The 16,656-nt window shown below is 42.5% G+C and overlaps 1 protein-coding gene across 2 annotated transcripts in view; it reads right to left on the minus strand.

Moving 5' to 3' along the window:
• The window catches only part of FAXC (failed axon connections homolog, metaxin like GST domain containing), a 55,847-nt gene that overhangs the window by 29,234 nt on the left and 9,957 nt on the right, over positions 1–16,656 (minus strand). For both annotated transcript variants that reach the window (XM_054699046.1, XM_037520140.2), the window contains exons 3-4: positions 10,072–10,268; positions 648–871 (exon numbers count right to left, since the gene is read on the minus strand). In XM_054699046.1, the coding sequence (XP_054555021.1) occupies positions 648–871; positions 10,072–10,268 (421 nt within the window). The remainder of the gene's footprint in view (positions 1–647; positions 872–10,071; positions 10,269–16,656) is intronic.

Here is a 16,656-nt window from a genome sequence, read left to right on the forward strand (position 1 = left end):
CTCACTCCACTCACATCTGTATCAGGTGGGTCTACCTGGGCCCAGGAAGGCAAAGCAGGTGTAGATCGCTCAATCTCCAAGTTAGGCAGAGCTTTTAAATGTCGGTTTAAAGCAAGAGGCTCATCAGCATCCAGGGCCCCACATAACAGAGCAAGCCAAGACCTGGATGCAGACCCGGGCTTCAGGGAGGAAGCTTTTCACCCCGGCCTGTTTGTAAATAAAAGAGTTGCCCTGCTCCAGATCACCCTTGGCTGCTCCAGATCACCATTGGCTGCCCCAGATCACCCTTGGCTGCCCTAGATCACCCTTGGCTGCTCCAGATCACCCTTGCCTGCTCCAGATCACCCCTTGCCTGCTCCAGATCACCCTTGGCTCGAGACCCACTCAGAAGCTCCCACATCCCTGATGGCAGAAATGCTGCAACACCATCTATATTTTCCTCCCAAAGGCCGCACTACACAGCCACATGCTAGTGATCAGAGAGAACCATTGCCTAAAAATGAGATGACATGAACCTTGGGCCTGCCACCCACATGAGGAGGTGGAGAAACCCACCAAACAAAAGCTTACATAGCAAACTAACAGCGCTTACTAATCATGCAAAGAGGAAGGGTGTGAAAGAAAGAATAGAAGGCGTGGTACATTACCCAACAGCCCCGCTAAGGACCGCATGTCCTTCTCCATCAGCATGTAAATCTCCTCCTCTGAGAAGCGGCCAATGCCGTGGCCGTGCATCTCGCGCTTCACAATTCCTTTCGTTATGTGGCACACGACCCACCTCAGCAGGTTACTGAAGGGACCACCACCTCTAAGAGAGAGCATCTTCCGGGTCTCACTGAGATTGTCCACCCACTGGCAATAAGCTAATGTCCTGCAATTGTGTGGAAACAAGTTACTGCTGTGTTAGGTACATACCAGCTCCACAGAATCAGCTCCCAGGGAGTCTTTCAGAACTTAGCACACCCAGAGGGACTAGATCACGGCAGCTTTTACAGGGAGCCATGCGCACGGCTGAGACTACAGCAGGCTCCAGTCCGCGCCCAGACTTGGTGCCCGTGAGAAAAGCTGTAACAGACCCAGACCAAGATGCCAAGGTATACTCTCTGCCAAGCCTCCCCACCCTAAGCCCCTCCATCTCCAGCCTCCTGGAGCCCTGCTCTGCTGGCTCTTCTCCGGACAAGGCCAGTGGAAAGTCCCTTCAAAAGACTTTCAGCAGAATGATGAAAGGGGGGCACAGGGAAGGAGGCAGCAGTGATTGGGGTGTTGGGATCAAGCTCTGTCTTATTCACAGTAATAGCTGCATGGTAAATGCTCCATGTTAATCAAGCTGCATGTTTTTGTTTGTTTGTTTGTTTGTTTGTTTTTTGCACACTTGGTGGACACATAAGAGAGACTATTTTGAAAAAAAATGTTTTACCATTTTGACAGGGCTAGGGAGTAGATAAACCTGTGCATGTTAACTATAAACCTACAAACTATAAATAATATATGGGCAATTCAATCTCCAGAAAGTCAACTCTGCTTTGGATTAGTCTCAAGGACGTGGAGGGAACACACACACCAGGAACTGGGTGGAATCGTTTCTCCCTCTGGGTGGTGCGTGGAACAAACTTTCCCGTCCAGGTGCTCCTACATGTCAGGGCCAGTAAGCAGCAGCTCACTGTGAATGTGCAGAGCCGGCCACAACAGCCAGGCCTCCGCTGACTTTGTCCCCCAAATCTGTGCCTTTGCAGGACTGTGTATATTAAGCAGTACTGGTAGGTAGAAATGAAAAGGGTTTCCTCCTGAAGGTAGGGGGTGAGGAGGGAATTAAGCAGGGCATCCTGGTGTAAGATAGTTACATTTTTTCCTCACAAAGGAGCAACAAAATATGCCTCAGCAGCTATGCCTACACCTGGTGCTGGTAGATGCGGGAATAACAGTCACTTTGAAAAAAATCAGAAAAGTGAAAAATATTTTTAGAGAAAACACGAGGATGGCAGTAAATTGTAGCTACTTTGCACCTCGAGAAGAAACAAAAGCAAATAAAAAGCCCTAAAATTTTGACCATTTTCTACGTTGTTTTTTTCAGTGTTCTCTCTTCTAAAAACTGAAAATAAGAAAGAAAAGCATTCTCTAATGTTTTTAAGCATTTCTAATTTTTACTGAAAAGTTCTACCACTTCTTTCAACATATTCTCTACCCTGCAACCACTGCTCCTCTTGAAACCTTTTTAAAAGAATACCTACATGTCCTGCTAGAAAACTTGGTGGACCTCTTTTTTATAAGTCTCTCATATATAAAATATTGAAGAGTCAAGAATTGGATTTTGCTGAGAAGAGGAAAAGGTGCTTCACAATAAAGACAAACTCCCATGTACAGGCAGAGCAGTCACAAGGGACTTTTTGCACCAATGTCTCAAACTTATTCTAGTAAATTCTACATAAACATGCAAACTACTTTTTTTTATTTGCTCTTCTTTTTATCTCTGCAGTCATTAAAGTGGCAATTTTCATATTCCATTAGAATAATTCAGCACTTTGATTCTAATTGTACTAGATCTAAATTCACAACAAAAGGGCTACTATCTTTGATAATTTTGGAAAGAAATGATCTCAGAATAAAACTAAATCACCCTAAGTTAAATGAGAATGGGTAATAATAGCATCCAGGAGGCATCTAAAGCATAAAAATGGTGAATATGGTAACTAAACTAACAGAATGATGTGGAAAAAAATACATTCTTTGTAGACAAATGACCTGGGTTTTATCCCACACAGGACTGATCTTGAAAGATAAGCAGCAGCTCACAGGGCAGGGAAGGGCACATGGGGCATATGACGGGCAGGGCTGGGAGGGTAGGTGAGGATAGGCCAGGACAGGTCTGATGCAAAGGATGCTCAACTTTATTTTGAAAATAAAGAACAACCACTAAAAAGTTTTAAGCAGACAGGAAACATAATCAAACTGGTGGTGACGTGAAGGAAGGACTAGGACTGGAGAAACTGGCAGAGGAAGGCAGGTTAGAAGACCATAATGAGGCCAGACAAATAATGATGCACTAAATGAAGGCACTAGCAGAGGGGAGGCTGTACAGGAAATGCCAGGGGAGATTCTGAGCTACGGGAGAAAGTCACTGACCAATGCAGAATTACATATAAGGAAAAATGAGGTATTTTCCTCTCAGGCTGATGGTTTCAATGGTAGATGATGCCTCTAACCTTGACTGGCACACACAAGGTGGAGAAGGGTCAGATGACGAAAGAGTTAGCCTGTTGCATTCAAAGGTCCCAGGGACCCTAAGGGAGGAAGCCCAGATGATCAAGAGCTCAAGAATTTGTGGACAAGAGCATGTCGGTGACAGTTTTAAAGTTGTGAGAGGAAATAAAATCATGTAAGGAAGTTTCTAGGGTAAGGAGTCATGTGGGGGAACCACAGTTCAAGGCCAAGTAAAAAAAATGAAAAAGCAAGGCTGGAGCACCAGCTTAGAGAGAAGTAGGGATGCCCCCTTCACTGCAGTGGAGAGAGAATGGTAAGAGGTTGCAGAGAGGGTCCGCGTTCACCCTAATGAACTCTGTGCAGCAAGAACTGAGGGCCTGTGTGGAACACAGAGCAAAGTGACGGGGAGGCTAGTGGGTGAGTGGAGCAGGGGGCAGTGGAGGAGGCAGTGCTGGACCAGGGACCCGGGTGGGGAAGACATCCCAGCAATGCAGAGGTAGAAGGTTCTTCTATGTGGCAGGTTGAATGGAGAGCACAGAAGGACCACTGGGTTGATTCGAAATTTTGTAGCTACACATAAACCCAAGCTGTCTGATCTTCCTCTTCTCTTTCCTGCCCTGCTCCTGGCTTCACTCCTCTCATCCCCTCAACCTGATATTTTCAACCAATATGAAGGAAGAGAAGCAAATAAAGGCCAGACAGTGCCTTCAAGGGTCAAGCCCTTATACGTGTGTATCAGCTTTAAATACTAAAGGAAATGGGCACTTGATGGATTCCCAAATCAATTACTACAGGTAGAAGACATCACTCACATGTGATGTCAAGAATCCATAACGGCCAAGAATCCATCTCCTCTCACAACAAAGTTTTTGGAAAACTGTCTGCATGTTGGAAGCGCCCACCCTCCCCCTCTCCATTTCACAGAAGCCATTCTCACCCAAGTCAACAATCTCTCCTTGTCACAAAATCCAAATAAACCTTCTTTCTGGAACTTTGCAGCATCTGACACTGTCAATCTCTTTCTGAGAAGTCTCCCTTAGCTTGTATGTCTCTACTGCCTCTCCTCTCGCCTCTTACATGCTCCCAACAATTTTTTATCTTTACTTCTCCAGTCTCCTAAGTCCACACTGATGGGGTGACATAATTCACACTCATGATTTCAAACCCATATCCAGCCCAGACCTCTGTCCTGAGACCATGTATGGAAGGCACATGGAACCACAAACCACCATTTCCAGAACTGGACTCACCATCTTTCCCTTTCGATCTGCCTTTCCTCAATCGAGAAAGAATCCAAGAGTTAGTCTCCGTTGCTTCCTACCCCTCTGCTGCACTCCTCATCCCTATGCCTCACTCCTGACAGTCAGTCACCATGTGAATCTGTCCTTTTCTCCAACTCAACACTATATCCCAGGCCATCATCATTTCTCAACTCCAAACACAGTGGCCTCTGAGCAGTTCTCCTGACATCCTCTCAAGACCCTTCAAAATCCATTTGCAAGTCAGCCAAACAGAGCTTCCTAAAACACGAATCCAATCATATCACGCTGCTTCTCAGGGTCGTTAACTCCCCACAGCTCCTTAGGCTGCTGTGCCTGCTCTGACCCCGCTGTGGCCTGCCATGCTTTGGCCACATCGCCCGGCACTGCCTCCCCTGCTTCACCCATACAGAACTACACAAGCCTTCCAAAAGGCCTCTTTCTCGCCATTAAGCTTTTGCTCCCTCTCTTGAATATCCCCAATGCCCAGCCTCTTTACCAGCCCTCCAACTGTCCCCAGGTGCTGTTGCAAAACCATCTCTGCAGAGAAGCCTTCCCTCATCTCTCCGGCAGGTGCAGGCTGCCTTTCCTTGGTTCCTCAAGTTCCCCTGCCAGCAACGACCATTACAAAGGCCTGATGTCTCCTCCAGCCTGCGAGCCACTTGACAAAAGAGACAGAATCATCTCCCCCTGTTCCTCCCACCCCCGTCCAGCTTGCTGCCTGACCGCGAGTTGTCATTCATTAAGTTTACTGAAAGGATGAATTATTGATTGAAAGAGAACAGACTTTACTTCCAGGCCAGCTACTACTAAGCAGTGCTTCTAAGGGATGACGATATTTAAACAGAACAATGGGAAGAGAGAGGCGCCCATGGAAAACGAAGGAGGGGCTGCCACTGCTCTCTTCTGGAATCCGTCTCATCACTCTCCACTGAGAAGAGGCCGATGGCACAGGAATCATGAATTATTAACCATAGGACGAGGAGGCCAATCCTGAAACTAGACTGGGCTGAGCAATTAAAATAATTTATCATTCTCCCAGGAAGTTGATACAGTCTTTATTGCAGCTGATATATCTGATCTCGCCTGCAAAATGGGGTCAAGGAGTTTTGCTTTTTTTTTAAGATTGATTACCTCAGAACAGAAGAATAAGCCCTGCTCAGGCATTTTTAAAAGAGATCAAGAAGAGAGGAAACACAAGAGAACTCCTGATGTCTTAATGAAGAAATCTCTAACATGAGGCCTGGCCCACAGCAGAAACCAGTAGCGGGAAACTGCAAATCACGGCAAACAACTGTTTGATGTATAAAGCCTAGTGTGCAGTCTTCCCATAAAGAGAGTGCTTTTCTCGGAGTTCTGCCACAAGCTTGTCATCTTTAACTTGTACTCTAAATGCTCAAGGGTGCAGAGGCCATAATAAGCTTCCATAATTTCACTAAGTTTCACAGGCATTAGATTAGATCAGCCTCCCTAAACAGGAGTCCTCACTACATCTGAAACCAGAAGGAGGAGGGAACACAAGAACAAAAAGAGAAGTAAGTCAACTGAGTTATAATCAGGGAATGTCTCCTGGCTTTTAAAGATTTGGGGTAGTCATTTCATTAAAGCATCCCACCTGCCCCATTCACTGAGACCACATCAAAGTCAAACTCAAAAGTTCAAAATTTTGAGTGAATTTGAGTTCCTTGTTTTAATGCCTACATTTTTATGGATGAACATGTTAGGATTGGAGAGTTTTACAGCAGTGTCCTGCCCACTTCCCATGGTGTGGGAAAACTATTAAGATACGCACTGGTGTCCACAGGGGGGCAGCATGTGACACAGAAGAAGCCACAGTGTCTATTAGTAAAATCAATTTCATTTAAGTAATGTGAGTCTCTCACACGTCTCTTCATACAGGCATCCTTGCAAGACATCTAAGCATTTAGTGAAACAAAGGGGATAAGAACCTGTTTCCTCCATCTTAAAAACAGCTTTATTATATAAGTGGGACGTAACTGTATGAATTTCAAGTACAAGAAAAACTACTTTGTCACCGAGTGTGCTTTTTTGAGCAGATGTAAAACAGAGCTTCAAAACTATAACATTATATCATGATAGCTCTCCATTGGCTTTGATTTTTCAGAAAATCGTAAGTGGAGTATTTTTAAGGTTCAGACCAAAATAAACTTATCTGAAAACTCCAGATTATTCAATCAACCAAATCAAAGTGTACAGATGGCCTCAGAGCTCATCAGTGCTCAGGATCTAACAAGCTCTCACGGAAAGATTATATTTCTAATATTTTCCTACATATTCTGGTCAGTTCCCCAGGTTGGCCCCCAGTGTTCACAGATGCATATTCTCTGTGTGACTTGGGTTACAGGAAAGGGAAAGAAGGGGGCTGGTAGGAGGGGTGTTCAAATTCTTCGACTCAAGAATTTTCTTGAGTCTTTTTCTCCATTGAGATTTGAGCTCTTGGGAAATAGAGTCTCACCAAGCAATAGATTGCCAAAATTTTGGAAAGCTTACTATACAGAGAAAGTCATGTTTTTCCTTCTACTACCAGGGACCAAAGGGAAGTGGAGGAATTAGGGATGTTATTTTGAAAGTTCACAGGATATGTGTATCTCAATCTAGACCATCATAGTTGCATCTCGATCAACCACCTTCACTATTTCTGCCTTCCAGTAGACACCCTTAAAACTATTTTTAACTTAAAATTATAGAAATAAAATTATCTTTAGAAAAGTCTAGAATGACCCATGTACCCAATCAAGCACTTGTGGGGTTGTGGTTGGCAAAATTAAGATTCTTCCTTACATGGTACCAACTCCCAATTCCCCCTCCTACCCCTCCACCACCACCCATTTCTCCCTCCCTTGATGCCCCCCTACCAACAAGTATTAGCTGGGGTCCAAGTAGAAAAACAAAGGAAGGGAAGAGCAGAAAATGAACTTCTACCGAGGAGTAAACACACATCTCAGAGCAAGAAGCAATGACACATGGTAATTGGGAATCTTACTAGATTATTCTTTCTAACTAAATATAAATTTATGAACCACTACAGAAATCAAAGGGTTGTAGCAAAAGAACCAGATAAAATGTAGAGCCTTTCAGGAAGCTGACAAAGCACTTGCTCTCCACATTAATGGGCCATCAATCAAATTAGTTTGTGCTTTGGAGGGGTGGGTGGAGAGGGGCCCAGTACTGACTTTTCATTTCCCTCCATTGATGGGCTCAGTGCCAAAAGGCTTTTCCATGAGGCTAGCAGGTCACAGGCAGCCAAGAGGTCTGCTCCACACTGCAACCCATATACTTTGAGGCAGGAGCACACAGGTGCTCTGAGACCCAGATTCATCCCAGGAACACTGCCTATTCCACCCCATCATCACTCTCTGCCTGCTCCCTCCTTGCTGCCACCCCTTCACCTGCAGAAGACAGCAAGAAAGTGGTGCCTCAGGTCAGTTCCGGAATAAATCAGGCAAGAACCAAAAGCAGGAAGGGAAAGGAAAAGCAGAGGACTCTTGAAATCTAAAAGCCAAGAACAGCAAGTTTTACATTGAAAAAGAGAGATGAATGGATGAAACAGGAAGGTGATGGCAAAGACCCTCCAAGAATAAACCCCACACTGAATGTTCTCTCAGTTGGGGAGAGAAAGCTAGCAAGTGAGCAAAAGACTCAAGAGTACTAATAATAATGCAAAAAAAAGTGACTTAACCATTCTTAATTAATCTTTGGAGCAAGGTAAAATTTGCTCCAAAATTAGGAAGAAAATGTATCTAATGGGATATATAGAGAGGTGCTAAAGTTCCAGATAATGATGGAAAAAAAAAAAGAAAGAAGCCCACATGACAATGAGGATGTCAAGCAAGAAGAACCACCCATGTCTGCTGGACTCAGGTGGCACAGCCAAGGCATGCCATGTCTAGAGCAGAAGCAGCACGTCCACAGTGCGTGTGTGACATGTCAGACTCGGAGAACACAAGCTAGGAGCCAGGCAAGGAGGACAAAAACATTCAAAAAGCAGAAGTGTGTCTTCTCTGGAACACAGAGAAGCTCCTGTCATGGAAAGGTAAATGAACAGTGATCCCACAAAGCTTGCATCCTTTCCTCCACCTCTGATTTCTATTGTGACTCTTCTGTCCCTTCCTCTGGGATCTGCTTTTTATTATCACTTTAATTCAGCAGTTTGTCAGTTTTAAAAAGCCCAACTAACTGAAATATCTCCCTCACCTCAAGACATCCAGTCTCGATGAGGTGTCAACCAACTACAGCCCATAACCTAAGAAGTTAATTATGTTTTTTAAAGGTCGAGGAAAAATTTTTAAAAAAGTAAAATAACATTTTGTATTAAATAAAATTCAAACATTAGTGCTTTTACTGCTCTGTGGAAAGTCAGGGTTATACGTCTGCATTTCACCTATGGCTGCTCTTGCACTGCCATTATAACAGGGTGGTCCCCAGGAAAAGGGGAGTTTCCAGATTCCCTGTCCCAAGCAACGAAGGGTGGAGCTGGGCTGGGAGGAGAAGAAGCTGGAGAGGGGACTGGGGAAGGAATGGAGAAAGCAGGATGGAGAGCAAGGAGACCTGGGGGAGGCACATGGAGCAGAGAGACATGTGAAGAAGCTGTACTTGCTTTTTGGTCCTAGAATGGTTGAAACAGATGTGGGTGAGAGACCTGTGGGGAGGTTAATTATGGCAGCTTTTATCTTGATTTTGATTTTTCTCTTTTCCTTTCAGACTTGGCTGGCCATTTTTGACCCTTTTCTATGGATTCCCCACCAGAAGGTGGCTTAGACTTGTGGCAGGCTTTCGGGCCTTAGAGGCCCTGCTTTGGGGCAACCCTATTTGGCTGAGCATTTATCCACGAGGGATGACTTTGGGTGCTTGATTTGGAAACTCTATTTTCCCCGTTCTTCCCCTTTTCTGTATTGCACACTAATTGTATTAAAGTTCCTTTCCACTGAAGGTCTTACACACTAGAATATGTTTTGTCTTGATGTGGTGGATGGCAGAACCAATTCAGAGTGGGTAGGTTTGGGGGTTTGAGGTGCCCCTCTCCCTGGCCTGTAACACGATGGCAGAGTTGATTAGTTACTCTAAAGACATTCGTGGGAAAGGCTGTGCCAGCCAGCCTGCTATAGAAAATGCCCACCTCTGGTCCAGATACTTGGAAACTTAGTCACAACTTTATATGTTTTCTTTTTTTTTTTTTTTTTTTTATAGAGGCATGTTTTTATTTATTTATTATATTTGTTTGTTTTGTTTATACATGCACTGGGTACAGTCAGAAGCGCGGGAGGGTGAGAGAATTCACCAGAGCCAGAGCGGGGAGCAGAGCAGGCAGAAGGGCTGAAGTACACTGCTGAGGGGAGCAGCGGGTGGCAGGAGAGGTCTGCGCACCATGTGGGATCCTCCTCCGGTGGCCGGGGAGCAGCCGGGGATCGAACCGGCGCCGCAGAGGCCGCGGGCAGCTTCGCAACCCAGCGCTCAACCGCTGCGCCACCGGGGAGGCCCCTTAGTCACAACTTTAAACCCATCTCGGTTACATTAAGAAAACTTTTGACAGGGCAGGGGAGGGGCCTGAAAATTGAAACAGAACTGGGGCTCACTCTGAAGGAGGGGGACTCACCAGTAAAAATGCTCCTCTACCATCTTGGTGACCGCTCTGGAGATGGCTCTTTCATGAGGGCCGAGGTTTTTGTTTAAATTCACTCCAAGCTTCTCTTCCAGAAAGTCAATTACGAACTCTGTGCCAGAAACTTTTTCATGATTATATTCAATCCAAGGCATTTTCCCTTGAGCAGAGAGTTTTCCACCAAAATAGTTCTAAGCAGGGTAAATTTTAAAAAGAGAAAAGCATTGTTTTATTTAAATTTCATTGTCTGACGAACAGAAGCAAACTTTCTAACCATGACTTCACACTTGAATAGTGAGAAAATGATTCCAGTGAGTAAACTCAGCACATCAATTCTTGAAAGAGAATAAATGGTTACTCCTGAAAAAAGAAAACTACAAGAAGATATTATTTTACTCCCATTACTCCCATAGATTTCATCAAGGGATCTGGCTTATTGTTTAAAAATAATAATAAATAAAACAACAAATAAAAAAGGCCAGGGAAGAGGAGTGTTGAAATGACCCTGGTAATAGTCTAGTTATAATGTATGAATAATCCAGAAATGCAAAAAAGTGAAAATAAACCATGATAAATGCCAACCTACTTTAAAAGTTGCAGGTACATCTGACATTCTCGTAATTTGTATACTGAAGATGTAAATTTACCACCTAACTTTGCATCTGTTTCAGATTTTTCTTGATAACACTCATAGCCCTCTTAATACCTCTCCTTCTGGACTCTTGTCATTTGCAGATGCAATATATCCTCCACTGCCATCAGAGGGAACTGCTTGAAATGCAAATAGGACAGAAGACCTCTGATGCTCAAAATTCCTAAGGGTTTAAAAATGGTAAAATGGCAAATCTAAGTTGAAGGTATATGATCTGTTATATTATTCTCTGTATTTTCCATATGTTTGCAATATTTTTTGTTTGTAATCATACCCTTTTTATTGTAAATTGTTCTATATACTCTTATTATTTTGCTCATTTTAATTTTATTTCTTTTTAAAATTGTTTTAATTTTACTGAGTTAACTTTGGCTTACAATATTTCTTCAGAAAAAATGTAAAGTTAATTGAAATAATGGATGGGAAGACAGCTCACACTAGTTACCTAGAAAAACATAACATAGTATGGTCAGAAATTGACATAGTTGCATTAGGATGGTGCAGTTATGAACAACTTTATAGTAACATTATTCTTCAACATTATACTGTCTTCTCAATAGTCATTAGAAAAATAAAAGGTTCTTATAAATCAAAGATATATGAAAACATAATGCTTACATTTAAGTTTTTCTATGCATCTACAAACTACACAAATTTTAGTTTTGAAAATGACTTGTGTGGTATGTACATATATATTATATAATATGTAAAAATTTCCACTTTTGCTTAATGATAAATCTGCACATAATTTGTTACTAAAATGTGTTCTACCTCTTTTCTTTAAATGAATGTATAATATTGTAATCCTTCTTGATGAGCACTTGGGATTCTTCATTATTTTTCTTACTACCTAAAATACTGTATGGGATATTCTTGTATGACTAATGTAGATATAACCATGTAAATATTAATCTATTTGTACAAGTTTCACTGTAGGAGAAACATCTAGAATTCCTAGATAAGGGACATACACATTTTCATTTAAAATTTTTATTTTAATGATGGTAATAACAAACCCTTCTATAATATACATTCTATGTACTAGGCACTATTATAAATGCTTTATAGAAAAAAATTCCTCTACAAAAAATGGATTTGGACCAATTTATTAAATTTCCTTTAAATATGTACAAACATACTTGTTATTCTTTGCATCCTCACCAGTACTCAATATTGATAAATGTTTGGGCTACTGCCAAGCTCATAAATGAGAAAAAAATTACTTAATCTTAAAATTTGCATTTTAAAAGCACTGGTGAGTCTGACCAATCTTTCATATTTATTGGTCATTGTGTATCTTATGAGACTTAAGTCCACATAGAAACTTTGCATGTGATACAAGTGACTTTTCATATCAGCAGAAGATATGATGGTTTATTCAATAAATGAATATTTATATTTTTTAATCAATATCAAATTTGCCAATTTTTTATAAATACCTATATATATAGATAACATTGAGAAGGGAATTTGGATTTTTATCTTAAAATTCCAAATAGATCTTAATATAAAAATTAAACCACAGAAACACTAGTTTAAAAAAGTCTCCAGTGGCTTTAGTGGATCTAGTCTTAACCCCCTTCACAGACAGTTAGGCGCACACCATCTAGCCACCACCCACCTGAATTCTGTATCCTAAATTCTGTCTCCTGAATCCCAATATCCAATACCCAATCAAGGTCTTTGTCACCTCTGATTTTTGTATCCCTTTTATCTTTTACAGTAATTTCTTTCCCCATCCTCTGCAATGTCCTATCCATCCTAAAAAATCTTTAAATATATTAAAGAATGCCTAGTCTATTTTTATTTAAGCAACTGGCGTTAACTGGTATACCAAGAGTAGTTTAATTTTGAGAAAAAAGATGAAGAGGTAAATCCTCTAGATTTTTCCCAAGTTGATGTTTTCCCCTGCAAGGCTATGCCAGATTAAAGCATCTACACTCACACTGCATTATTAGCACAGCAGTGAGAGCCATAGGCTTTGGGTTTGTAGTTCTGGCTCCCTCATTTATTCACTGTGACCTTGGCCTTCTCTGGCCTTCAATTTCCTGATCTAAAGAATGGAGACAAAACCAGTTGCTAAGATGAAATGAGAAGATATCCATGAAGTGTTTGATAAAGTACCTCCATCAGAAGTTTATCATCAAAATCACCACTTTGAGTTGGAGAACTTGAGATTTTAAAAGAAATCCCAGAATCTTGCAACTCCAATTTGCTCCACTAGTCATAACACCCCCAATTTTTCAGCTAAATTTATATCCATTATATTCACCACATCCTTGTATCCATCTTGAAAGGTCTGCTGACTAAATTTGAGATAATTTGAGCAGCTGTTGTGGATTATAATACATTGGGGAAAAAAACATGCATCCATTATGTATTGTAGTTTTGTGGAAGAAATGCACTCTGAAGTAGTGAGGAGTCATGTCATGATTTCCACATACTTTCAAATGATTCATCAAAAAAAAAGTTCAGGAAAGTATATATAAAGAGAAATAAAGCAAAGAGAGTGACATAACAATCAGTGAATCTAGGTGATGGCTTTATGGGTGTTCACTCTACTTTATTTTAATTTGCCTGCAGCTTAGAAAAACTTCAAAAAAAATTGGGAAAAAAGACAAGATCAGCAAAAAAAAAAGTATCAAAAGTGAGGGCTGAGAGCCAAAGCAGAGTCCCAAAGGAACCATTTTCTTTCTTTTTTAATTTCTCTAATTAAAAAAAAAGTATTGAGTGAATACATACTTCTGATATAATGAGTTGTGCCAAAGGATGTAGGTGCCTTTATGTCTAAAGAATTAGAAGGAAAGATGTCAAAAATACCAGTGATGTAATCTCTAGCTGGTAGGATTTTGTTTTTCCACTTTTTTGTATTGTTTGAAATTCTTTTTTTTTTTTTTAAATGTTAATTTTTTATTATTTATTTATTTTTTTGGTGGGACCCTCGCCGGCGGCCGGGGAACGAACCGGTGTTGCAGAGGCTGCGGGCAGCCTCGCAGCCCAGCGCTCAACCGCTGCGCCACCAGGGGAGGCCCTATTGTTTGAAATTCTTAATACAGACTATGTCACTTCTATGTAATCAAAAAAAGTGACACCAGGGCCTCCCCGGTGGCGCAGCGGTTGAGCGCTGGGTTGCGAAGCTGCGCGCGGCCTCTGCGGCGCCGGTTCGATCCCCGGCTGCTCCCCGGCCACCAGAGGAGGGTCCCACATGGCGCGCAGACCTCTCCTGCCGCCCGCTGCTCCCCTCAGCAGTGTACTTCGGTCCTTCTGCCTGCTCTGCTCCCTGCTCTGGCTCTGGTGAATTCTCTCGCCCTCCCGCACTTCTGACTGTACCCAGTGCATGTATAAACAAAACAAACAAACAAACCAGCAAACAAATAAATAAAGCATGCCTCTATAAAAAAAAAAAAAAAAAAAAAAAAAAAGTGACACCATGGCCAATCCACCATCAGTAGGGATAGGTTTAGTTAACTATCTTTTGAGTTTGTTTCACAGAAGTAACAGGGTGTAACCCCAGGTAGGAGTCACACCATTCACAAAGGCTTTGACCTTAAACTCCAAATTGGGTCAAACCAATAGGATGTTGAAAGAAGACAGGAAAAAGAACTACCTGGGCCACACTTAGTGGGGAGGGGTCCACCCACTAAGGAGACCCAGTCATTTAAAGGAAGATCTCTCCTCTTTAATTTGTAACTCTCCAATAGACTTCAGCCAAGTCCACATTCCCTCACCCTTAGCCCACTCCTTAGCTAATAAAATTCAACTCTTTCAGGCCTCCCTGGTGGCGCAAGGGTTAAGCACTGCACTATGAAGCAATCCACAGCTTCTGCAGCACAAGTTCAATGGTCGGCCAGGGAACAACCCACATGGTGCAGCAGACCTCTCCTGTCTCACCCACTGCTCCCCTCAGCAGTGTATTTCAGTCAATCTGCCTGTTCTGCTCCCCACTGTGTCTCTGGTGAATCCTCTCACCCTCCCACACCTCTGACATGTACCCCAGTTCCTGTATGCATAAACAAATAAATCTTTAAAAAAAATTTCAACTCTTTCATTCTTTACCCCATTCCCTAAAAATACACAAATCCCCTTCCCTTTCCTGAATGGAAAAACAGATTTGAGCTTGGGTTTCCGCTTTGTTGCCAGTCATCTCTGCAATTCAACACTTTCTTCTATCAAAATGCAGGTGTCATATATATTGGTTTGTGAGAGGAACAAGCAGCAACCCCTTGGCTCAGTATCAAAAGAGTAAAGTTATTTTTATTTTTAAAAAAAAACTTAACCAAGTCAATAGACCCTCCTTTTTTTGCAGCTTCCTATGAATCCATAATTATAAAATAAAGGTTTTTTAAGTTGACCTACCAAATTTATATCTTAATTAAAAAAAAAATAGTAACTGGGGCCTCTGCAGCCACTGCAGCACAAGTTCAATCCCTGGTCAGGGAGCTGACCCACACGGCACAGCAGACCTCTCCTGTCTCACTTTGCTGCTCCCCTCAGCAGTGAATTTCAGTAGATCTGCCTGTTCTGCTCCCCACTTTGTCTCTGGTGAATCTTCTCACTGCCCGCACCTCTGGCCTATATCTCGGCTCTTGTATGCATAGACAAATAAAATAAATCTTTAAAAAAAATAGTAACTGTGACAACATATCTAGCTTTTAAAAAAAGCTTGGGAGTTCCTACCAATCAAATATTTATTACAGTCTCATCTGAGTTAAAAAATAAAAAAGCTTCAAATATAAAGCTTCAAATATAAAGCTCTTGAGAACATGGTATTTTCATCTTTTTTAAAAAGGCACAGGGCAAAGAAGGGTGAGAGGGAGGCTTCCTGGGTCCATGACTAAACACTTCTGTACTGAGAAGCTGAGAAATGAGCTCTACCAGCACTCCCCAAGCACCGCACACATCAACACAAGCCCTCCATGATGGCACTCAGGGCACAAGGCACCTCGGTAGGCAGAGCGCAGCCTTTTCTAGACCACAGAAAACCATTTTCCTTTCACCAAAACTCTTTGCTACCCACTGAGCTCTCCATTTATTTTTCATAGAGACCTCACAGAACAGATAATACTCCTCTGCATTCCTTTTTTAAAAAATAAGCTTAGGAAATAATAATTTTGGACGGGGCTAGCATTCTTTAAATTTCACAGTGAGGCAAGTGTCCTGCTGCTCCTGCCCTAATCACTAATAGCAGCTACTCTGAACCATGAACAAGGCAGTCAGGCTGTTGGTAAATCGGGTAACGAGTACTTGCCGGCTAGAAGCCAAGACAGCAAAGAGAAGAACTGTCTGGCAGCTGCTGCAGGCTCTGCAAACAGAAAACCTCATTCAAGGAGGGGACACACAAAATCATAAAATTAGTCAGAGCCAGCAGAGCCCAAACCCCGGTTTTGGACGCTACATGACCCAAAGCTGTCATGGCCAAAGAGGTCGACTGGCCAAGAGTAGCAGTGCACTAGAGACAGGCAGCTGCTGAGGAGCAGTCTCTTCCCTGGACTTGAGCCCTCAGGACACAGCTCCTAAAGAGCAGCCTGCCGACACCAAGTGAACAATGACTTTTCCAATCTGATCCAGTGCAGTTAGATGATTCAAGCTTTGTCTGTTTCCACTGCTATTTTCTCCTCCATTGCTGGTTTAGAAATTCCCATAGAATCTCCCTTCTTCTGTCTCCAGTCTCACCCTCCGTGTGCCAGCTCCCAGTAATAAAGACCATTCTTTGTGCCCTAAGCATGCGATGCCCTCCCTGATTCTCCCCACCTGAGGTTGTTTGCTGCCTACTACATTGCCAGAGGACCTCCATAACCATCCCTACCACACTGAGTGCCTGCCAACCACCTCGAACGCGCACTGCCTTGGGAGGACCACAGCCCCATGCCCTCTTCTGTCAAGAAACTGGGTCAGAAGAACAGGCTATGTGAAGTCAGGAGATGCAG

Source organism: Talpa occidentalis, unplaced genomic scaffold (assembly GCF_014898055.3).
Source record: "Talpa occidentalis isolate TD23 unplaced genomic scaffold, MPIMG_talOcc4v2.1 talOcc4.2, whole genome shotgun sequence".
In the NCBI taxonomy this organism is placed as follows: Eukaryota; Metazoa; Chordata; class Mammalia; order Eulipotyphla; family Talpidae; genus Talpa; species Talpa occidentalis.